The sequence below is a fragment of the Rhopalosiphum padi genome, chromosome 2, assembly GCF_020882245.1.
Source record: "Rhopalosiphum padi isolate XX-2018 chromosome 2, ASM2088224v1, whole genome shotgun sequence".
Taxonomy (NCBI): Eukaryota; Metazoa; Arthropoda; class Insecta; order Hemiptera; family Aphididae; genus Rhopalosiphum; species Rhopalosiphum padi.
Window position 1 is genome coordinate 60,838,715 of NC_083598.1, and position 27,618 is coordinate 60,866,332.

The 27,618-nt window shown below is 29.4% G+C and overlaps 1 protein-coding gene across 2 annotated transcripts; it reads left to right on the forward strand.

Moving 5' to 3' along the window:
* On the forward strand, positions 1-27,618 carry LOC132920873 (activating transcription factor 3). 2 transcript variants are annotated; one of them, XM_060983596.1, is made up of 5 exons: positions 1-188; positions 4,683-4,728; positions 20,209-20,913; positions 22,154-22,261; positions 26,189-27,618. In XM_060983596.1, exons 3-5 carry the CDS (start codon positions 20,344-20,346, stop codon positions 26,720-26,722), a joined length of 1,212 nt encoding a protein of 403 aa, XP_060839579.1. In that variant the 5' UTR covers positions 1-188; positions 4,683-4,728; positions 20,209-20,343; the 3' UTR covers positions 26,723-27,618. The 2 variants fall into 2 exon arrangements, with proteins under 2 accessions (XP_060839579.1, XP_060839578.1); XM_060983595.1 differs by lacking the exon at positions 4,683-4,728.

Sequence of the window (27,618 nt, forward strand, 5' to 3'; positions counted from 1 at the left end):
CCCGAGTATCAGTGTTATACGTTCAGTTCCGCGATGGTCGCGAGGCGACGTGCGTTCTCTTGTGCGAATGTTACTGCTGTGTATGCTGCGTCCGTTGTTGTTTGTACGATTCCGTTTACCCAACGTCACGATTATTGTCGTCGTTACTGCAGTGGTGCCCGGTCGACTTGAGTTCGAAACCGTATTCGGTAAGTAATACTATATTTTATATTATTATATTTTGCGACGTTATTTAAGTTTTCTACCGACGTCCTAATCTTCTTAAATTAGGTAGGTACGTTGGAAATGTTTCGCCGAGAGTACCTACATTAAAAAATCATTCACACGATACGACCTTTATCATAGAGGTACACACAGAATTCATTATAGATCCTTTTTCAACCAGTTATTGAGATAACATTATTTAGATAGGCTTTATAACCTATAGTTAAATACATAAAATCATAAATATTTTCTTTCAAAATCACTGACAATTAACAATATTATATTAAAGTATATAGGTTAGTATAAATATAGTTAATAATATCTTATTGTAATGCATGGTTTATTGCAAAATTTAACATGAAAAAAAAATTAATAATAAAATATGTGATAACTATATATCATTTTGTAACTGCATGTTATACTTTTTTCGAACCAACTTATATCAAAGAACCGATTTGTACGTAGGTATATTTTTTTTAATCATATTTTAATTGATAAGAAATTAACTATATTTCTCGACAGTCGTTACTCGTTGTATAACTTTATAAACTCGATAATTTGAATTTTCATTCATGATCGGCGGTCATCAAAATATAACCTTTAACAAACGTATTTTAAATGAACTCGGGGATGTATATTGTGTATATGTGATGGTAAGTTTATCAGTAGACATAATTGATATAAAAGCAATTACTCGCATTTAATGATAAACTACAATTATTCCTTTATAAAAATATGTATATAATATAAGTAGATAATTTATCAGCGTAATTTACCTAAAACTATCGCAAATAATATTAAACAAATATACGCGTTATTCAGTCACATATATTTTTATGAAAATTATAACAAGTTCATTACAAAATATACATTGCAGCACTAAAATGAATACACATAATATGACTTTTCAAACATAAAAGTGCATTTATTTTAGATTTACTCCTTTTACGCGAAAACGAGGACGTTATACGTATATTATAGCACGCGCCTATTGTTTAGCCAACGCAAGCTTCAGCCTCAGATAATCATTTAATTTATGTATTATAAGTTGTTTAGTATTTACTAAATTAATGACTGACTCTTTCAAATAAACAAATAAAAATTAAAAATATATTTCACATTTTTACTGTTTATTTTTAGTATTAAAATATTTATATAGGTAGGGTGATTTAAAACGTACTGCTAAACCCCCTTCCTTTTAAATAATCTGTCAATTTAATTTCCGATTTTTTTAATATTCAGGTTTACCGAGAGTCCATATTATCAAATAATTAGATTTTTATACTATTAAAAGTTTATCTTGTAGTGATACAAACTTTTTTTTTTAATGAGAACCACCTGTTACTGCAAATTTATTTTTTTGAAAATTATTAGGTATGTTAATCGAAGTACGAACGAAACGTTTTTGAATTATGAAAATGTTTATATACTTAAAATACTTATATTTAATATTTATCCATAATTCCAAATAATTTTACATAAAATATGAAATATAATATATTAATAATAATCTAAGCTATTATAGGTACTTATTATTGTATACTTTTTACAAATTATGAAATGTTAACAGATTAATATCCATCAAATATAATTTCAAACTACCGTAATTTAGGTATATCATCCAAACTTGTTATGGAGTATAGGTACCTACTATTTTTGATTAACAAAGTATAATAATTCAAAAACTACTCATTTAAATTATATAATTTTAAAACAAATTCTACAATTAATATTGTATTGTAAAAAAGAGTGGTTTTCATAAAAAAAAAGAATTTTATATTCTCAAAAAATACTCCTTAAATAGCCCAAAATCAAAATTTAAATACAGATATGTATAATTAAAGAGAAAAATGAGAGTGACGAGTATGTTTAATGAACCACTGTATACGAGTATATGATATAACTATAGATATAATAATCATATGTAAATCTCAAATCATTATTATAATATTTTCATAGGTATTACAAAATATAAACTTTATGAGGTATAATAATTTTTCATTTAAATATGTATATTAGATTATATAATATTGACTGCATGTATTTTTGTATTGGACATTCTTCTACATAAACTTTTCTATAAATTGGTGAGAAAGTGAAATAATTAATATTTTTTCTTTGTGCAATTAGTTAGGTATAAATTAACACTTAGTATTTGTATGCACATTATTACTTTAAAAAAATCTAACGTCTCGTCATATGGGGTATCTTTAATTTGTTTTTTGCAGTTCTATTTGACACTTTTATATGAATAATTAGATACGAGACATTTTTGCATTATAGTTTTTCTAGTTTTTACCATGATATTTATGGAAAACGAAAATACATATATAAATAAATATAAATTTGTTAATCATTTTTGACACTTAATTAAGTACTCATTGGGAAAAGATTCTATAATTTTTTATCTATAAAATAAATACTTGTATTTCGTTTACTTAAACAAATACATATTGTATTTTTTTACTCCTTTAAAAACATATTATTATATATAGCGGCTAAAATTTCTCATATCTATACTTCTCGTGTTATTTCAAGTTGTAAAAATTACGATTTATATTAAATGTATTTTGTGTTTTAATAGGTATGATATAAATAATATAATGTAAAATTGTTTGATTCTACTGGCTGATATTTTACCCCGGTCACTAACCAAAAATATGTTTTAAATATATTTTTTTATCTATTCTTACTAATAAGATAATTAATATTAATTGTCCTTAACTAAAATATTATATGATAAATTGATGAACATAAACAATATTCGTTAAAACATTACTTACTGCGCCATAAATTTAGGTTCCCTATATGTTTATTTTGAATAATATTATGACAAATATTGAGTAATCGGCAAACAGTTTTGTAAATGATGTAAGTACCGAATAACTTGTTCGTATAAAGTCCACAAGCAATATTATTGTCAGAATGCTAAACGCATTTAAAATAACTAAAATTAGCAAGATGTTTTTATACAGGATTTTCGAAAAATACCTATTTTATGTATGAGTCTATTATAGCCTCGATTATAGCATAATTATCATAATTACAATTATTTTTGTTTTCATCACATTTAAAAATATTAAAAGGGATTTAACCCAAATTAATTTTTTTTTTATTTACTTGGATTTGCTTGGATGGAAAAATTATGTGGACAAATGCATATATATATATTTTTTCGATTTAAATCTCTATAGATAGTTTTCTGTCTTAATACTTAATATATAATTAATAATTACTAATTTAAGTAACTATTTTACTAATAACTACAGCATAACATTGTATTATGCATTTGTATCAATAATGGTATTAATATATTACAGTATATTATGTATATGTTCATTAATTTAAATTTAATATTTTACCGGTTTTTTCGTTTCCTTTTATAATAACACGTTAAAAACCTTTATCTGATAAAATTACAGGTATTGTTAGTTTTAATACGCTAAGTTCATATTATGGTCAATATTATAATGATAAAAAACAATTGGTTTATTAAAACTGAAAAAACATTTTATTCTTGAATAGTAATATGTTGTATGTTGATACGTAATTTATAAGTATTTTGTATATACACAGACATTAATATAATATTGTCAATATTTAATACTGTTTATACATTTTTTTTATATAGGTATATTACAATAATCATTGCTATTAATTAAACTGAACAAATGTTAATATTTAGGAGTCATATTTATTAATAAATATGATTAAAATGTACCTTCTTTTTTTTTTTTGTCAGTAAGTATGTCGTTAACAGTGTGTTTTATTATTTAACTATTCTTTTATTTTAAAAAATATATAGTTTCATAGATCACCATAAATATTATTCAACAATATAAATTATAAACAATAATATATTATACAATTATAATCGGATCGTTTTATCAGATATTAAAATTTTAAAAATATTGCTATATTTGTTATTTTGGTCGTAAATTTGAGTTGGATGTTTATGTCTTTTAATTTTTTTATTGCTTATAAACATAATATATACCTATGTCTTATACTCCTATATACCTATAATCTATATGCTATATAGTATGTTCAGAATAATGTAAATCGCGTATCTACATGCAAATATATACATGCATTACGTATAAAGTATTTACGATATGTATTGAGGTTAATACGATAGATTTCAGACCACACAATGTAAAGTACGAAATAACTACCTACTAAAATATAGTGTTTTATGGTAACCGGAGGGCGTAGGCTTAAGGAGGTATACGTGCAGTAAATTGGAACAACGGCTAAAAAAACCTCGGCTGTTTACAAAAATACATTTTTTCACTGATGATTTGAAAAAATTGGCTTTTAGATTAATGGAAAGCTCTTGACAACTCCCCAAATTCAGATCATTTATACCTTACATATATTTTTATTATTATTACGTTGTTGACTCCCCTGGGTTTCTGTGTAAATAAATTTTAATAGTTTATGTACAATTTATGTACCTAATTATGTTAATTTTTCAGATCCATTCAATTTTTAACGGCGAAAGTTACATTTGTTTATATATGGGTATGTTGGAAAATGATAAATTGTAAGTCATGAAATTATAGTGAATATTAAATACCTATACAGGTACATATAGTATATTACTATAGTAGGGGTCAGTATAATGGAGGTATATACATTATTAAAATAACATGTACTGTACTGTACATCTATAAAGAAGACAAAATCCAAATATCATCCTCTAAACATTTAATACATACGTGCCTATACGATTTAGCAATTAATTCTGTTATATAGTATTTGTATACATATTATGTATATATACTCCTAGTCCTGTACATGCACTAAGTATTTAATGCGATAATCAATTATGATTGCTCCAAAGAAGTTGAATTATTAACGTTTTAAAAGTTGTTCCAAATGAAAGCCAATAAAGGAGTCGAAAATAAATGTTAACTCTTAAGTACTCTTCAAAGAAAGCAATTTCGTGATATGCTCCTTGTAGTATATAATATATGTCAAGAAATATAAATTAAAATACCGATAAGCAACAATTATGATAATTATTTGTAACTAAACTTAATCAAATGTGATTTAGTATTTTTTTTTTAAATCTTTCCTTATTACACTTTATGGTAATGCGTGTATTATATTTTAGATATCTTGCATATCTTACTTAAGTTTATCAAATCCACATGGCTTTTGACTTGTTGTAGTATTTTTTTTTTTTGTGCAATTTATTTGTCTTAACATTGTTTTTTTTTATCACAATTATTCTTAATTAATATACTATATAAATACACTCAATGGTTGTTTTTGTAAATAATTATTAAATTGGCGTTTAATATCCACAGTTTATTTTTTTTATTCCTGTAATAACAACTAAATTAGTATGAGTTCTTATTAAAATTTTAAACCCTAAACTATACTTTTTTAAATACGACTTAATATTTAAATTAACGGTTATATAATATGTATTAATATCTATCGATAATACTAATCATGATGGCAGAAATTTGAGTGCCCAAATAAACATTCTACTTAAGAGGTGACCATACAAACATTGAACCTACTATCACTATCTGTATGGTAAATATGCGGTATAATTGTTTTCATAGTTATAGGTACCATACAAATAATACAAATATGTTTAGTCCCTGTTTTTTTTTTTGGTACATTCGTGTTACATTAGCGTATATGCCTTGTTTTTTCTGCTTTAATAATTTAATTAATATTTCCCGAATTTCAATATGAATATCTATTATCTAATCGTACTGCAGTGCATCAGGCTAAGTTCAAGCATCTTTATATGTAACAATTATTCACCCGGTTATTCTCATATCTTTATTTTCTGACTTCCTTGGATTTAAAGTTTTAATTATTGTTTAAGCCTTTAGAATAGTATAGGACATATTAGCAGTTTTCAATATGGGAGACTTTCAAAAAAGTTTATTTAAAGTTTTATTTATAGTAGGTATTATATCTATAAATAACTGTATATTATATAAGCAGTATTTTATAAGTCTCACAAATATTTAGTGTTGGTGCTATCAATTTCTTAATTTTATACTGAATCCTACCAGATAGTTATCATAAAATAAAGAATAATACTTACTAGTTTAATAGGATATTATATATTGGCTCAAGTTCAACATTTTACTATTTTACTTAATTCTTTGTAGAGTAAATCTTTAAATCCTAACCACACCTAATAGCGGTTTCATATAGTTAAATGGCATAAATATAACTCTAAAAACTAAATGCATTTCCATGTCACAAAGTCGTAGAAGTTATTAATTACAATTTTATCATAAAAAAATTTAAAAATATTAATTAAGATGCACCTAAGAATAACATGCTACCTATTATTTTATATTTTTCCTAAAATACCATTTTACAAAAGAAAAACGTAATATAATCCAATAAAATGTTAAATTAATTATAATCTAATTCAAATATTATTTTTTTTTTTAAATTAAATAGGTTCAAGTTTCTCACACACTTTTCCCTATATACTTATTATTTACCAATCTCAAAGAACTATAAAATAATATGCCGTTTTAACTCAATATCGTTTGAGAAGAAAATATATATTGTTGCCTATCTAATATTGTTATTCGTGATATTCAATATTAAATATATTATATTCTACTTTACATTTACCTGTAAATGTTTAAAAAATAGATATTGAATAAAAGTGGTCTCGTACTGTGACCTTTAAGATTTTAAACATTAAGCCGTTTAATTATTTAGAAGAAATTAAATTCTAATACCAACGATATTAATTAATACTTCCTAAACGTTCTATTTCCTGGTATTAATTTCCACTATAATGTTGTGTAGGTAACACCAATACAAACACCATGTATTATGCCTAAACTAGCATGAATAATTTGATAAATCTATATGAATTGTATGTTCAAAAAGCTCTTGCACGGGTAAGACGTTCAACGTTCAGCATAAAAATTTCGTTTTTAAATATTAATTTATATATTCATATGAAGAAGTACAAACTTTTTATTTGCGATGTTAAATTGTTGATAGTCTTACAGCAGTATTCGGCATTTTGAACGCGTAGACGATTTCATATTGCGTGTTATCCGCTGATGAACGTGTCGCGGTGCAGTACTCGTATCGGCGAGGAAACGATAATAAAACCAAATGGGTGTTCCTGGAACAGAAATGAAAATAAAAAACTAAACTTGTTGATTTACCATTTGAAAATCACGAGAACCATTGTCGACGAGAATTAACACGAACGACCTCATACTATGTATATACGACATGCATACAGAATAATGCAGTTGCAATGGGCGCAGTCACCACCTACATATATAATATATATACATATTTTTATTATTATATTGTACCGGATGATATATAAAAATATTAGATTCATTGAAAAACATTTTATTTTTATTAATAAATAATGGATATATTTTATTTCTCGGTTTATGTATGAACAATTTATATCTAGTGAGATCCGAAATATTTTTATTAAACGAACAGTATATTATTTTGATATAAATATGATACGCAATCCTCGCGGGTCATTGAAACTCAGTGCAATCACTCTGTATACTGAAAATGTCATTATCTTTATGGCCGGATCGTGACGTTGACCGGGATCTGCAGCAAGTTTGATATCGTGCAGCAGAGGAATACGTATATTTTCGTGAAAAAAATCGCACGTCAACTTGCATTGTTCTAAACTCGATACTATTGTTTGCCTTTTTCGTTATTTTCTTTATTGCATACAATAAAAAAAATAAATAAATAAACCGCACGTATTGTAAAGTCTCTGTGTGGATATAATAATAATAATAATAATAATATATATATATATATATATATAATGTATAAGATAAAACGTTGCCGGTTGGAATCGTTCCATGTACATTATTTTTCTCTTTTTTTTTCCTTTATCATTAATATTAAACTGGAGCATGTGTGAGCCATAAATTTTGGGCGCACAGACGCACACGTCTGCACAACGGTGAAATGTACCAAATGATCGTGAGAATTCAGCATGTGCATCCCGGGGAATCGTTTTTTTTTTTTCTTTATTTTTTTTTTCTAGCCTCGATGTCTTTGGTCGCCCCGATTGTTCTGAGAATGCAAATCAAACGATTAATATTTCAATAATGTAATTTAATAAACAATAATTGTACAGTCATTCTACAGTGCCTCGCATCCATAAAAGCACCTATATAACACGCGCGCGCATCGTCAAACGATCGGCAAGGGCCACTTAATCCAAAAACGGTCACGGATTTCGATTAATTATAAACAATGCGTAAACCCTCTTAAGATAAATGACGCTGTGTGCAAATTACAATTAACTATAGGCTATAGATAGGTGCCTACACCTGACGTCCTGCAGCATTGTTGTTATAGGCATGCGAGCAACAGCGCCGGAAACACAATAAATGGTCTTAAAATTAAAAGCTTATAATATTCGCTTTAGAGTAACATTGTTATTGTACATAAGTAGATATATAACTGTACAGTAACTTGTACAGTTTTGAAGTTTAAATTTACCCGTATTGCCGTGACAACTAATGAACACATTGCTTTTTGGTCGTTGGAAATGTGCCATTAGTAATTAATTTAACTTGATTTGTTTTCATTTACATCACTTTATACTATGTGGTTACAATTTTTTGTGAACAGTTTATAATGTTTATATTATATATAGTTATACGTTAAGTTGGCGTGTTGAGAAATCAATAACAGACTTAAATAATAATGAAATAAGCCAATGACCAACATGTTTTTGCCAATGTTTTAGAACTTATGTGAAGGTAAACTTAGTGTTTTAAACATTAAAATAAAGATAAGATAGTGAGAATCTAAAAAATAAAATAATATATAATAGATGAAAAAGTCACTCTCAAGTCACCCATATAATTATTTAATACATGTTTAATATTTATGTATAGATATAACGATATAATGACATCATAATAATTGAATAAATAATATTAATAGTTAATTAGATTTATTTTATTATCATTTATCAATAAATGGATAAAATTAATAAAATAAATTGTATTATCTTAAGTATGTCTGAAAATAACTTTGGTGTAATTTCTGGCGATGATACCTTTGATTGTTTAATTTGATTGTCTAATATGCTGCAAGTTTGCTAGGAAAATTAAAAGATTGTTTAAAAAGAACTATAGGTATAAATGATTTTTTAATAAATATATGAAGTTTTCAACTATAGGTACCTATATAACAGATATTAAGCTAACCATTTTCTAAACTACGTTATTTTTAACTGCCTTATCTGTTTTTTATAAGCTGTATGTTTTTTTTTTTTAATTTTACAGTTCTCATAATTAATCATAGTGAAACTCGTATAGGTGTGTACTACCTAAACAAATTTCATTTTGTGAAAAGGAAAAAAACAAGATAAAATTACGGTTTGAAATTTAAAAAAAAACACATTTTTTACTATCTTGATTGAAAGTTTTGAAATTTATAATTTACGTATTATCTTATACAATACTTTTGACTTAGTATTTTTTTTAGGCCTGCAAGATATAAATAATGACACGTCGTTTTTATGTAAACATTTAAACATAAAATAATATAATTTAATCAAATATTATAATTTGTATACAATATATACATACTATTATTATATTATTGTATACAAAACCATTGTCCAGAAAGAGAAGAAGTTAACATTACCTGGAATATATTATTTTGATTCTACATAATATCTAATACCCGATTAGCCCGAATATAACTTAATAGATCGGCTGTATGACGCTCGACTGTCGTCGTATAGAATTTTGTCAATAAACAACACATTTTATAATTTTTTATGTTATTTTACCCGAAAACACTAGTCACGCTGTACGACAGAAAAGGTTATTATCGTATAATATATTATAATGTTATAGTATATGGTACTTTGGGTGTATGTATATTGTTTTTGTATACGAGTATATATATATATAAATATATAACTGCGCGTATCACAAAAACAATGATAATAATTCACCGCCACCCTTAAAAAAATATTAGCCGGTATAATATATTATATGGTATATAAAATGCAGAGGAATTTTATCTTTCTTTACACCCAGCAGCAGTTTAGACGAGCAGTATTATACCTACAGTATACGGTTATTACAACGCCGAAACGAGTTTATTTTGTTTTTGTCGCCACCCGTCGTCGAACCGTACGACCGTACACTGATCGAGGGCCGTTAGTTTTGTATTTAAAACCAATACCTTTCATTCCTAATCGCTGTACCAACAAACTAATGGACGACTGGGTACTTACGAATCTATATATATATATGCGCATTGTCGTTTTTCTTTTATATACATAATATATATATAAAAAGAGTGTATGTAATTGTTAACAATTATCCAAGTCTTATAACTCGAAGAAGTAACTCGAAGGGCTAATGCAATAGATCACTATTTAGTATTTTGTGTGTACGACATTACGTTTATTTTACAGATTTACTTATTTTGTATTATATAATTATACAACGCTTAGCATTTAATCAATAATAGAACTTTGTATTTATATTGTATTATATAATTATAATCTAAGCGTTAAATATTTCATTTTTTTTTCTCCGTTTCTATTGTTGTCTAGCGTTTTGATAATTTTCGGATCGATAGGTTTTCACAAACGATTTCAAAGATTTATCAATCAAAGGCTATTGTAATATAATATACATACTATATTATTATCTTTGAGTTGTTCATCTTTCAATAGCTCCCGTGAGATCGTTTTAAATACTATACACTCGAATCGTTTTCGGTCATTTGAACTTTTGGCTACGAGCGATGGTCTCAATTATACCGAAGGGTTCTTAATCCAGAGTTATGCAACAGTTGTCTCTTCGGATAATATTATAATGCTTGCGCAGGCGTCTTCGACCACCACACATATACAAACACACACAGACATAAGTAATCAATAATCACTTTTATTGTTTTTCTATTAAACGACTAAATAATATGGTGTGGTGGTGTGATGCTTAAATATAAACACCACAGTCAGTGGAATCTCCTGCTATCGCGTAAAGCTCTTCGTGAGCCTTTCGTTTTCATTTGACGCGCGCAAGAAATAAGTAATGGGTAATTTCTACGGTAATGAAATTTTCGCAACACACACGCCGACGTCGCCGACAATCATTATATTATGATCGGTCTTCGCGCGGGAGTCCAAGGCCGGCACGGCTCCTCGTGACTCTTGATACACACACTCATACACACACAAGTACTTATAACTTATGAAATATATATATATATATAAATAACAATAAAATATATTTATTTAATATACATGTGTGTATTTGTGTGTGAGCACGAGTGCAGGTAGGTTAGGTATATACGATGCGAAGGTATATCGTCTTGTCATGGTAATAGCGAGTTTATTTATTTGTTTGTTTGATTTTTTTTTCTTTCTATTTTTCGTGTGCGATATTCGGGTCACACGAGCTGCGCATTGTCTACAGCAGGACGCTCGCGTGGGAACATCACGGTATGACTTTGACACGCTTAAAATAATAAAATAAAAAATCCTTCTTATCGTCGACAGCAGGATTAAACGATTTTTTGTCTTACTAATAACTGAGACATGATCCAATTATCATTGTTTGTCTATAAAAGTAAAAAAAAACCACCGATTTCTGTAGTATAAGACGCGTGAGCTATGATAGTACTAAATGATAATATACTCGTAAACAGGTATCGGAAAAAATATATTATACGATAAAATATGTCGGGAACTCAATAATACGACAAGGTAACATTGGCACAAAACATAACATATTGGCACACTGCAGCTACGCTACGGTATAATATAATATATTTACTTACGATTATAAAAAAATATGTCATCAGAATTCCGGAACTGGTAGAGTTCGGTGTTTTTCATTTTCTCATGTGTGCACTTTGAAGTCTGTTAACAACTTTATGACTTATAAAGTATCCTATATATTTTTACAATTTTACATGTACCAGTTGATGTCGTGCACGTATGTTGATTAATTATATTACTTTACTACTTTACATTGCTACGTTCTACAACTGTAAAAATTAAAACTAATTTTACTGTTTGGCGTGCATTTGTATTATTAGAACAATTAAAAGTCCGCAACTAGAGTTAAAGTCTTCAATAAATAATAATAATAATGATAATAAAAAACACAGTCGGGTGTTATATGTTATTATGTTCAATATTTGTTTTAAATTTTTAATGGACCCTTTATAATGCGTTTACTTAAATGTATTGCTCAATTATTATTCACCCGCATTGTGCAACGATGCATTTACTGAAGTGCATTTCCATGTATTTAATTACATTTTTTTAATAATATTAATACTTACAAATCATATAATTATTTAAATTATAGGTAATATGCTTATATATTATATATACATTTATCTTTTAAATTAACTGCACTTAATGCAAGGATGTGTATTTTTTTAGTGTTTGTTTGTGTTAATTATTTATTGCGTACAAATTTGAAATTTGAAGTGTACTTGGTAGATTTAAACGGTTGATTTATTATTATATAGTACCTAAGTGATTAATGATTAATAGTACATTGCAACACGAGTAAAGATAACAGGCACAAACCTGCATGCAAATTGAAAACTCAAGATCTTTTTATTCACTAAGTATAAAAAGAAAAGTTATTTAATAAGTATAACTCTGTCGATAATATATGATAATAATATTATAGTATTGTTATTAGGTATAAACAATGATAATTCTAAATCCATTGATTATATATGTAATAAGTACTTATATATAGGTAACTAAATTAGATAATTCGTAAATTTGAAGCACTTATTATAAGGAGTTGAACCATACAAAAAAAAATTGTTAAATATTATACCCGATTTGAAATTTTAACGATTTACATACGATGTAATTGTAATGTTATACAAGTAAATATTTTAAGAATACGATTAGATTTTTTTTATGCTTATAAAATTACAAGTACAGTGCAATATCGGTATGCGAGAACGATTTCGTAGGTATGTTTATAAAAACGGACAACCGATTTTAATTTATATTAATATATCTATGATCAAAATTGTGCAACGGTACTTGTACTACAATACACACGATTAAAAACACCAATATATTATAGGGTTGTTAAAATCATGTGATAATATTATAATATATTATATTATATTATGTATTTATTTATTATAAAATAATCGTAATACTATAAAATAATAAATCCTCCGTACCACTGTGTAGTCTGTAATACGTTTTTGTCATGTGGTAAAATAAATAAATTAAAACAAACCTCGTGATTTATTTATTTTTTTTTACTTTCCGTATTGTAGTTATAGAAATAAAAATCAAGTTGAGTTAAATGTAATGTTTATATATATATATATGCAAAAGAGGCGCCTAGAAGTTAGTCGCAGAAACCCATGTGGTGTCCCACTCAACTAGATTTGTATGTTGTATACAGAGTGCCCCGCCATGAAAACCACGCATCAACCAAATTTCTAAATATACTACTACTTAAAATGTATAAAAGTATTCGTATGTACGTAATGTGAATTCATTCTGTAATTTTTAAAATATTAACATTTAAACTACCTAGTTATAGTAGTACTATACTGTATTCTATAAGTTTTATGATAGCTCTGTAATAAAAAAAATACAAGAATTTTAACTGTCCATAATTATTTGAGCCAAGGTGAACGGAAAACAATAAACTATCTATTAGTATGAATTATATAATAACTCAATACAATTATTATGATCATCTAAAATCATATTTCAAAAATATAAAATTATTTCCAGGAGATAAACACTGTAGTGAAACACTCTGTATTGAAAGTACATATATATATAAACACGTGCGTATGTGACTCGGTGCGCCTGCGCTTCTATTAAATGTGTGTAGCGTATAATTATTGCGTTAGTATTTCGTTACGGCGGTTGTCCATAAGTGACCGGAAACGCAGCACATACGTATTGGAGGCCGTGCAAACAAAAAAGTAAAACCGAATTCTCTCGTCGATTTTACATACGTTTGCTCGGGTTCTGTGTCATTAAGTGTGAACCAGTCGAAGTCGGCGAGTGTTTTTCATTACAAAATCTGAAGAACTCAATAGAAAACGTATTATAATATAACTAATTAATTTATTATTATTATTTGTTATACGCGTACGACGTGTAAAAACCATTCGTCCGGTAAACAATTTCTGGTTTAATAATTATTTGAAAAAAAAAATCGGAAAAATCAAACGGAATGTAACATAGCAAAGCGATTTTCTCCCTATAATATGTGGGATTATACCTACTTCAAGCATTTGTATTAAATGCGTGATTGCGAATATATATATAATATTATAATACACCGGACGTCTTGTGCAACTTGATGAAACGCTTGGATCGTCTCAAAGTCGAATGGTTGCCAAGGTTGTTCGGGCTCGTGGACAGGGAAAAAACATCATAAAAATAACCGTGGTTTTAATATTATCTGAGACGGTTCGCCGGGAAAAATAAGTTTACGTGTACCGTGTACTCATCGGACAGCGCGCGCAATACACAAATTATTATTACCCGTCAAAATCTAACATACGATAATGTCGAGGGCGTTCATTAAACGATGGGTTTAACATAAAATATTGTAGAATAAGTGGTCTTGATAAGTAACAATTTCCTTTTTTTTTTTTCATTCTTGTGGTTTTATATTATAGGATTAACACTGCACGCCTTTTTCACGGTTACCATAATATATATTACGAATAATATAGGTAAAAACCGCTATAATATCATTATAAAACACCGCGCACGTATATGTTCGGACACCAAACAAATTAATTATTAAACGACCGTTTAACGATACTACACCTACTAAAATTAGGAATTCTCAAGAAAAAAAAAATTAAATATGCATAAATAATATCCTCACTTATTTATTCTTTCCACATTCTAATATAATAATAATAATAATAATAATAAAAATATGCACATTATACCCGGTACGTGCGCGTCAATCAACGTATGGAGTTTTTTTTTTTTTATCGAATTATTATTGACGAAAATGATTTTTATAATTTACCCAATTGACATCGTTTCGTAGATGCAGATTGTGCGAATGTGCATTACTTTTTATCATTATGTAGAACGAAATAAAACAATCATAAATGTAATGCGTTATTGTGTATTTTACTTGTGTGTAGTTAGTAACCAAAATTGTTATTTATTTCCAGTTTTAACATTACCCCTCGTTTGCGAAATAAAAAAAAATGAAATAAGTACATGTATACTTGGTACATACCATATGAGCGTAATATACTGTTTTAGTTTTAAACGTTTTATGTTTTGCTATTATACTCTAATATAGTAAAAGTCTGCATGCACATAATATATCACAATATGATGTATCACGTATTTGCGAAAGACAGTTTTCAATAGTATATACTACACATTGTTTAGTTTAATGTATAGATAAATTGTATTTATGATAATCACTTGGATAGGTGTACAATGTCGTTATTAGTTCTTTGTTTTTTTTTTATTATTATTTATTACCATAAAGTTAATAATCATAAATAATTTCTAAGCTCCCACATAAATCGCTTTGATGAAACACTGCAATATTCATTTAAGTAACATTTGGCTTAATTTATTTATGAACTTCACTCAATGACTATGATCACGTGTGGTTTTATAAATTTTTCCAACGTCGATCGGTGTTTTATATAACGTAAATGTTGCTAAGAATTAAAAAAATACAATACAACAATATATTCCGATTTTAATTTAGTATTGCTTAAAGAGTTTGTTCGAAATCGAGTGCAAATATTTTTATGGTCAATGAGCTTTGTGTTTATATCAACTGACGATTAAACATGAATGTTAATAAATTAATTTAAATATGCGTATGGATGTATATATATATATATATATATATATATATATATATGTATATTAGTAAATATGTGTTAACACTAACACATAAACACACACCCACTATTATAGCACTATACATACAAATTATATACAATTGATGATGAGCATTTACCCATATCGAGGCCATGGTTTCACATTAATCCTACTTATCATCTTAGGAAACTGCACCTAATGGAAAGAAAGTGATTAATAATTTACCTTCTACGATAACACGTTTATGATCAAACGAATCTTTTATCTTGGAGTAAAAAACGCGAGCCCATTAGATTTTACTTTATAATTAACAATATACAATCGAAAATTATTAGGTATCTATCGTAATCATTTAAATAAACGAATAAATATACATGGTGCACGCTTTATGATTTCGCGCGCATAGAATATTATAATAATTTATTGCGTTCGAAAATCAAGTCTGTGCGTGTTTGTGTACAAAATAATATTGCTATATTAATTTAGATAGCTAACTTTACAATAGTTTGCTATATTATGTTTTGTTATGAGTTTATATAGCTATATAGGTCAAAGATTAAAATATTAAACGCGTGTTAAAATAATTTATAGAAAATATGAAATAATTTATCTTGTATACAATTTAAAAACATATAGTCAAGAACATTTAAACTTCAATATTTAATTAAAGTCGATATTATTTAGATACATACATATTACACATATTATAAACATTAGTCGTAATAAACTGTAAAATTGCTTTAGTAGTGTACATATCTAACGATATGTTATTATTAATCGAATACATATTGACATGCATGTACATATGCAGTAGGTACATCTATAATCACACAGGTCACGATATCTACATATTAATTACATGCAAAATAAACTTTAACGGCAACGAGTGACTCACACCACGAAATTACTTCTAGTGACTTGGTTAGGTCTTGTAGACGCGGCGTGAAGTTAATTTATTAAACATTTCGAATCAATAAGTTAGTTTAATTGAATCATTTATGATATAGTAAATACGTCGGATCTGTCATTCACACATTTTTACAATGTGATTTTAATATATAGGTATCAAATGCGATTAGCTTATAGTTTTCGCATATCACGTATAAAAGAAACAAACAGCCGTTTGGAATTCCAAATAGATTGGTACCACACCTCATTATTAATGTCATAAACGTACATAATAATATATCAGTAGAAATTCTATGCTTTTTATTTCATATTTTAGTTTCGGAATTCCCAACAAACAAGCAATATTATAGCCGTATAGAGTATAGTATATGAATCCCACGTCATACGATACAGTTGTAGATAGTAATTTTTTTTTTATTATTATTATTTTTTTTTACTGCAAGTTTTTTTTCTCTCGAAATGATTGAAACGTACAAATTACCGTACACATGATGCAGATCCTTTGTGTATATGTATATAATTTTAGAGCATGGATACGCCAACACATTGTAGTTTGGAACGTAAAAAGCGCCATGTCTTTATAGGTACAACCAACTAAATATTCAAATATATAATAATAATAATAACGTAGAATATGTATAGAAAACGATTGTATATCGATATTATGAATTATGGTACAAGAAATGTATATTATATAAAAAAAAAAGCAATAAAGTATGTTATTATATGACATCTACTCGCATACGTGTATAATATGAATATATCACAGATTTCGTATGTTAACTCGTACTCATAACAATATAATAATGCATCTCGTGAATAATTACTTTTTATTGTTCTGCATATTCATTATTTAATTTATGCGAAATAAAAAACCGTCACCTTTACCGTGAAATTTAATACTGCTTTAGCGAAATATTGTTGAGTACGGTTGTTTGTCAACGACCATAACTGCAGTATGTCGTACTATATTGTACACACAACTTGGCAATAATCCTAAAACAAAAAATTAAAAAAATATAAAAAATAACGTACTATGACGACTAGTTCTGCGACGACGACATCATCCTATATTTTTCAGGTCGTTTCGTCTTCCGGTAAAGTATTCGCGCGGGCGCGTGGGCGTTAATCGCAGATCGACGGCGTGGCGGCTATTTTGCAGTGGAAAACTATACATCATCTACGTTCATGCAAAACGATAAGGGTCCAAAAAAAAAACGATTTCCGAGAACATAATTTATGACTTTTTCTTTCATCTTATACTTTCGTTCGCACGCTCTCGTCAGAGCGTACATTATTATATTTCATGAAAATTAGGAAGTTTAAATAATAGGAAAATTATTATTTTAAACTCTAATACTCTCCTTTGTCACCCAGATGTTTCAACGCATAAACGGTGATATAAATTATGTAGGTAAACATAAAATATGTGTTTTCGTGCTAAACCAAAATCATTTCAAGTGGTACTCACCGCCTATAGTTTCCTATTGCGAAAATAAATGTACACATAATTCCGGTTCTACGAACATAGGTATACGAACATTTTTACTAATGTAAACTTGATTCGATGTTTTGTGTATTACTATAACTTTTCCATAACAGTTTGTAGATTATTTGAAGAATTGACGTACAAAAAGGTTAGTTATACGTGCATCATACACATCACAGCAATAGTATACCTTTTTAGAAACCTTTTGTTAAATATTTTATTATACATTTTAGGTACATTACCAACTCATTATGTCGTTTGCGTGTATTATATTTATACGAAAACCTATAGTTATACCTAATGTGTGTATAATTTAATGCACACTCTGATTATTTTATTTTATCGTAAGATTTTTTTTTTAATGCACGCGTGCAGTAGTCCGGTATTTGTACGGCTGTTTGAAAACTTATCGGGTTTAATCTAGCGAAAAAAAAATAATGTAGGTATATTTCTATACTATAATCTTACTAATTTTCACTGGTATAAGTCGATAAAATATTCGCAATTTAGCATCATATTATATTAAAAGTATAATAGTTACTTACGTCATGATTTAATATCGTTAAGTATATTACAGTGTTTACTTATACGTAAAAGCATTAAAATATAATTTAAGATTTGTATTTTGTTTCTACTTTATTTGTTTGTAATATTTTTTTTTATGTTTTTAATACATAAATAGTATATAATATACCGGCAATTTCAAATATTATATTGTTATCATAACATCATACATTGGTATTTATGCATACACTATTAAATGATAATAGTAGACGTTTAGCTAAAATCATAACATTAATAAAAGTCGTACTATTAAAACCTACGAATCTTATACATGAAATCATAATACTTATCCTACATAACTTTATCGTATATTCGTATATTGCAGGCGGATGAGTGGAATTTTCGTATTTATTAATAAAAATAAATAAACTATTAAAAAAAAATCAACAAAATATCTCGCATAATAAATTCATGATTATGGTTATATCTTTTATGTTTGTAGTTGAGACACTATATATTAACTATAGTATTAAAAATATATTTGGTTGTTATATACAGAGCTTGAAGTACAAAGTAATTTTTGATTTATCAATAGATCACCAAAAGAGGAAACTTATACTTGTTTATTTTTATTTTTGTGATAGGATGAATGGGCATATCTGTTGAATAAAAAAACATATTAATTTGAATATTTAATCAAATTGACTATTAACTCCATGTACTTACTTTGGTTAAGAGAAAATTGTTATTATATATTCAATATTGTATAGATCGTTTTATGTGTAAAACTACACTCTAGAAAACTGTACAGATCATGTGACGTTTCTATATAAAAAAGAATCGCCCGAGAAAGACGCTCTGGTGTATCAGAGTCACTGTGATGGATGTGTTTAATTTTAATTCAATGATAAATTATTGCATACAAAAACAATTCTAAATGGAGGAATATAATGTCTTACTAAATTTGTAAGAATATTTTATATTATTTTTGGGAAAGCTATCGTATTTAATACTGGGAGCTAATAAATTAAATTAAAATAGCTAATTAGTAGTACGGTATATAAAAAAAAAAAAAAATTGGAGTAGTATAAAATGTTAAATAATCCAAAATGAATATATCAAAAGAATTTAATATATTTGAAAGTAAAATGAGTGATCATTGTAAATATAATTAAATTTAGCATGAAATATTGTGTAATTGATGAGTATTAAAAAAATATTGGTTTTTATTTTTCAGGATCACTATCAAGCATATCAGTCACCTCTGTTATATAGATCGGATACTACCAGCATTCCTATATTATTATCACCGCGATCTTCAAACGCCGTACAGAGTTATTAAACACTGTATTTGTTTAACACTTTTGCAGTCATGTCTTACTCGATTACCGGGAGCGGTGGCGGCGGTCAGACTGCGGTCGCCGCGTTACAATCACATAACTGTTCGATCCCGAATACGCCTGATGTGATCAACTCGATCCTGTCCATGACAGACCCATTCCAACTTTTTCCCGGTAACGTGTCACTCGCGTCCGAAGACTCGTCCGGTTCAATATGTTCCCCTGTGTCGACATGTTCCCCTGTGTCAACGTGTTCCCCAATATCGACGTGTTCCCCCGTATCACCGACGGCCAGGATGCAGAACCCCTGTAATAGTCTCAAGGTTAAGGAGGAGCTGAAAATGGTCATCCGGTCTAAACAGAAGAACGCAGTGACGGCAACAGTGACATCGGCATGCGCCGGTAGAAGTCCGGTGGATATCGGCGGACCGAACACTTCCGGTGCGTGTGGGATGATCGTGGCGGCTACCGCATCAGCTGGTTTGGCAGCATCGTCGCCGGGTGGTGGGCACGCGAGAAAACGGCGGACCGATGAGGAATCTCATGGCGACGACGATTACGACGATGACGACGGGGATGATGTATCATCGCATGGCGAAGGAGTAAGCGTTAAATTATCAATATAAATAACACGTTTATTGGCTTATCACATCCCGTAATAATAATACATATTTTAATATTACATACCGTTCAGATGGGGTGCTATAGGACGAGGGGTAGCAATCGGCTCAAATATCCAATACTTTTTATGTGCACCAAATGTCAATACCTACAAATTAATAAACTATATTATTATTCGTTTATAGTATTAAAATGTGTTATTTATTACATTAATCTCATTGTACACGCACGAGTCAAGATTGTATGCAGTATATTGCAGTATATTCATGCGCACGCGTGCGATATCGCGACCGCGGTCTTTATAGTATTTTTTTCCGTCCATCGACCTTTTTTCTCGGTACAAATCGTGTTCTTATAGATATGATAACGCTGCTACGTCACTTTCGAATGTACGCCTACGATAAATACCCAAAGAATGCGATTGACGCGTGTGCCGGTGTGACGATGGATAATAATAATAATAATAATAATAATAGTAAATAATTATGGTGTCCGTCTGTGTTTAACATGCAAGTCGCATGCGCCTGATGCAGTGACTTCTTTTGGGTTGCGACCTCAAGACCGTTTTATAATCCGTACGGTGTTACGGTATGTGCGCTTATAATATATTATAATATAAATATAGGCACATCGCATTTACCTATACTTTACTCAAACGTGAATTATAATCGCAACATTCTGTAGATTTGAATTGTCACTGTACGCGTACACTGGATGAAAATAGAGACATCGTCAGGGACAATCCTGTGTTGAAGTATGGTGACTATATAGTGTGATCATGAACTCCACTCTTCTCACGTAAAATATATTTCTATATATCCATTCAAAATAATACTTATGTGGTATTTTTTTAAATCAAAAACATTAGTGTGATATACGTTTAAATGAATGGCCCATCCTAAATCATCACTTTGAATCCGTACTAAATACATACATAATGTTATACAGTAACATTATTATACACTGCGAATAATCATTAATACAAAGTTCACGATAATTCTCTCTCGTGTAGGTATTTAGTGTATAGGTATAATATAATAAATACAATAATATGTTATGTAAGTAATATAACTATATATATATGAACTCTAAGATATGAACGGACTCCTCGGGCGCACGCGTCGTGTAAACGTGTGATAAGGTTACGCGTGGCGTGCCATAGGTGTGTTTAGTCTGTTATTGAAAATGTGATAACGATTTTTTTTTTATGTGTATGCACAGCTCACGGCCGAAGATGAAGAACGGAGGAAGCGGCGCCGGGAACGCAACAAAATAGCGGCGACCAAGTGTCGGCTGAAAAAACGCGAAAAGACTACGAATCTGATGCAAGTGAGTACCTGTATAGGTACCTATACTCTGCCTACGATATTAATATAATAAGTACATAATGAATGCGTAAAATATAATATGTGTTTGATGGGGATATATTATTGCTTATTATATCGACCGTGTTATTATTGTATCGTCCAATCTCCGTTGGGTCGTGAAGATCGTGGCTCATCGCCAGGTCCATTGTCTCACATTCAACCAGCTGTAGTATAGTAGTAGTAGTATTAGTAGTAGTAACTGTAGTATAGTAGAAGTTATAGTAACAGCTGTACTGGTAGCGGTGTATTATTGTGTGTGTGTGTGGAAATTTATGTCGCCCTACGGTCACAAATCCTGGTGTGTATCGGTCGTGTATATAATGTTGTACACGCGCTGTACGCCTACACGAGTGTCGCCGAATCGCGAGAGAGAGACTTGGTCGGAAATAGAATCTCTTCAGATTGCTACACACACACACACATATACATATACAGCACGTATGGTGTAAGTTATATATATACGTATATAGTGTATTTTACATTCGTGGTTATCTGTCACGTGAAACTACGATCTCGGGAAGGCTGGAGAGGGAGCTGTGGTCTAAGAAGTCGCGTGTGTAGTATTAAATATTATATACGTATTATTATAGATGTGCATGACGAGTGTACCGGCGATGTATACGCGTGTTATCGATCAGGCGTGTGCGTGGATAAGAAAGGGTTAACCGATACATCGCCGGAAACCGTCCGTTATATTATTATTATGTTCGAGTATAAGACAAATCGGCTGACTTTAAAACGAATAAACTAGTATTATAAATACACGTGCGTACCTATAATAAAGTTTCCTTATCGTCTATATATCATATGAATTATAATATGAACGTAGGCACTCGCACTGACTCGTCTCGTCGTTTTTATCTGTAGTCAATCATAATACAATCGTATTTATTATAAAACAACAATACGTTATAAATATATTATATGTTTATATGTTTATAAAATGGCTAAATATTATTAGGAGGCATATACCTATCATCATCATTATCGTCGTTGTCATAACACGCGCATCGCACATGCACCGAAAACGTCAGGCATTCATCTCTATCTGATTCGAAAATCGTTCGACTACTGTGTTCAAAAAAAAAAAAAAAAAACCTTGCACATCCGCCGGGCACGGCATTACACGCGCGCACACAAGAGTGTAGTCAGTTTATGTATAATATATATATCATGTTTAAAAAATATATAGTTTAACGGCGCGGTGACGTGTGAAATACGAACATGACACCACACACACGAAAGTGGGTTACAATTTAATCGTACTCCGATTTTTACCTATCGTTTAGGTACTCGTGTGCCTTAACTCGAACGTCGTCACGTCTGCAAACGTTCGATTTGTGTACTTTTATCTATTCATTTTTTTTCTGTTTTTCTTATTTTTTTTACTTTATCTTTCGCAGAACTGTGACTGTGGATTATTAACTATTGGCTTTTAATAATCTTTTTTTTTACGATGTTTAAGATATTACTCGGTGCGGGTTTTCAAAGAAATAATATAATATATTTAAATATTCCGAGAAGTGCAGTACCAAAAAAGTAAACATACCTTCTTTAATATTAATATATTATATACCCATAACTATTTCGAGAGTTTTGATATACGCGTGGCGGGTCACCTAGCGCATGAACCATTTGACGACATACAATAAAAAACATATCTTCTCCTAGAATAATGACGTTTTACCCTACAATCGCAATTTAAATATTTGTCGTCAGTTATTTGAATTGTTTTATTTTCATTTTCAAACGGTCGCTTAGAAAATCTATTTGCTGTGGAACAATATTTGATTGTTACGGTGTAGGCCCGCGCAAAACGTAATTTTTTTTTATTTAAAAAAGTTCATGGACGTCAGAATACCGCATGTGACTTACGTTATCCAACGACCTCATGGCTAGGAGATAATGTTATTTTTTTCTCAGAAAAACGTTCTCTTGATAAAACTGGTATTATATCAAAGTTCGTTAAACCTCTAATAAAATCACGCAGATTTACTAAACCTGTTTATCCTAATATTATTATTAGGATAAACATATTATTGTGTAACGTCCAATGAAATATTCATGTTTCAATTAATTATAATACGATAAACGACATTTTAACGTTTTTAACTATTTATTTTATTTTATCAACTTTCGATAAGTAGATATGTACTTTGACAGGATCGTTCTCTGGATAAACTATTTATAATATTTCATTTTACTGCGATTACATATTTTAATGTTAAAAATACACAAAACGTTTTGACTATAATGAATGTTTATGTAATAAATTATGGTGTGCCATAACGTTAGTAATGTTAGTGATGTTAGTGAACCATACATATTTTATTTCAGGGCAAGTATGATAAGAGAACTTAAAAAATGTTAGAATTACATATTGAGTATTGACGTATTATTATTCATTACTATCTTACTTATTATTTTAGTATAAAAAAAATTACTGGGCAATCGTTTTTCATTCGTCATATAGATTTTAGAATTTTTTTTAATTTTTAATCAATTATCAAGAATTTCAGTACGTCAATATTCAATACATATTTTAAATATATTTTTTTTGAGTTTCACCTCCTTCGACTATGAGAATTTTGTTTGTATGACCCTGGCTGCAAAATGTAACAGCATTATATTTATCTTCTAATACGTAGACTAATATAATATGCCTTGTGTTCCTATAAATGGCTGTAATAGACAAACCGTTTTCGATTGAGCAATTATATATTCCTAACAAAATTGAAAACAACCTCCTGCGCTATAATATACAACGAACGCAATGCCGAACAAGAGTCGGTCACTTTTGAGGATTGAAACAATACAGACAAGGTCGAGAGTCGTTGTGCACGTCTCGAAACTCACTATATTCATTCCGACTGTACTCCCGCTACAGTACACGTTATATGTTTATGTATAGCCTTCAAAACGTCGGATATAATAATTATCGTTTCAAATATTCTTTGAAATTCAACTGTGGAGCTTCGGACGTACGGGTATAATAATATTCTCAAATTAATATTGCTGGCGGACGTGTGGCTACGCGAACAATAATTTTTGGATTGACTTGGATTGGAACACTTTCTTTGAGAAAACGCACTTAGTTTTTAAATATTTACTTCAAAACCCAATCATACCGCCTGGGTATAAAGATATATAATTCATATGGTCTGTAGACTTGATAATGAAAATTGAAATCGAGAGAATTGAAACACGTTTGCATTTGAATCGTCTGTAATAATATTAATATTTCGTGGTATATAAATAGCAGTTATAACGAAATTTTAATCGTAAAAATTTACATTATACTAGGTATACGCAAAAACAATTTAAAACATATACTAAAACTACAGTTGCTGTACATTTTTCTGCGAGTATACCAATCTAAAATATCAAAAATGTATTCCTCTCATTGTATTTATTTTTATTTCGTTAAATAGCTTTTCCACATCTCATCTTAAAACCGATCGTAGTCTTTTGAATGTAGTGTACGTCATGAATCATGATAATACCTACTATATAAAATAGGTTTCGCAATATTCTATACCTATAATTATTATTACGCGGGAAACTCCGATTGTAGCGTTAATAGTTTGTTCGTATAAAACCACTATTCAAGGTATGCATTGTATACGTATATACTGATCGAATGGAACAGAGGTGAAAATAATCGATGTTTTAACAATACGATGAATTCGTAATTTTACTATTTTAAGATAAAATTATTATCGGAAACTACAATATTTTTCACAAAGTATTTCCTATGATATTATATTACATGACGTTATTTTGGTATGGTATAAGACTATAGCACGTGTTCTAATGTACCGTAATAATTTGCATAATAAGTGTGATTTGTCTAATATTAACTCATACCGACTATTGTATACGTTCACAGGAATCGAACGTGTTGGAGACGAAAAACTACGACCTAAAATCACAGATCCAAGAGCTGGAAACGCAGCGAAACGAACTGATGAAGATGCTGTCGGCGCACCCTTGCGCGAAAAGGCACCCCCACCAACACCAACACCAGCCGCATCAGCCGCACCACCAGCATCAATCACAACACCAACACCAACAGCAGCTCCAAGAGCAGTACTCGGTGGAACCTTATGCAAACGATCCTTATCGTCAACACGGCCACGTGGCCGTTGACCCGCCGGTGCTTAAGGACACCATGTTCAACGGCGGCAATAGTTACGTGCCGGTTCCGTCGGTGGCCGACCAACCCGCCGACGCGTACCACCGGCCGATCACTACGACGGCCGCGTCCATGGCCACCGTCCACTATCCAATCGTCGGCGTCGGGGGTGTCGGTAATGTTTACACGTCTTGCGTGGACGAATTGTACGATTACAATAAAGACTTGATTGCCGGCGGAGGACCACCCGACTTGAGTCATCAGTACTACGACCACGGTATATGTTGATATTTTAAAACGCGTATACCGAGGATTTTTTTTCACGCCCACCCACCAAAGTCCGATTTTCAAACGTCGAAATGTTATCGTGTTAGGTTTTTACGATTAGTTTCATTTAAAAAAATATATTATACATTACACGCGTATACAATAAAACAAAGTCTTCGAAATTATATGATATACCTACCTACCTATAATACACGTATTTTAATACGCACTCTGACGCAGCCCACCACCCTCCCGAGCGTGTGATGGATTCGGACGAAAAACATTTTTACACCGTTAATATATTATTACTTTATTATTATTTTACTGTTATTGATATTCTTATTTTATTTTTATTATTATTGATTACGAGTAATAGAGTTACCTAGATAAAATATATGTGATTACATGGAATTATTATAAGTGCTAACATATACGTATATATTATGTCGTAATATGCGTATGAGTAAATATATATTATATTTTTATATTCATAATTATATATTATAATATTATTACTATTGAATACGAGTGGTGGTATTGTTTATATTTTTGCGGAGTCTGCACATGTCTGTTTCGATGTAATTTAGTAGGTATAACATGCGTAATATTATTATATATTCGGTATACTCTTACGTATTCGACACGGGGAATAAAATATATTATAAATTCCAGCATCGATCACTATTATACACGAATAGTCGTTGAATGCAACCAAAGAGTTAAAATCATTATATGTCCGTTATATATTTTATATTATCGGGTATGATATTTTCTATTTCCTCTGTGGAAAATCCACCATTATTATTATATTATTATTATTATTATTATTTTTAATATTTAAGACGTATTCATATAACATTGTACTACAGAACTGTTTTGTATTATTTATTTATTATTAATATAATTATTTACTATTA

Coding starts and splice junctions, on each gene's coding strand:
- LOC132920873 (XM_060983596.1), top strand. CDS start 20,344: ATGTCTTACTCGATTACCGGGAGCGGTGGCGGCGGTCAGACTGCGGTC. Junction 20,914..22,153: donor TATCATCGCATGGCGAAGGA/GTAAGCGTTAAA, acceptor GTGTATGCACAG/CTCACGGCCGAAGATGAAGA. Junction 22,262..26,188: donor AGACTACGAATCTGATGCAA/GTGAGTACCTGT, acceptor ATACGTTCACAG/GAATCGAACGTGTTGGAGAC.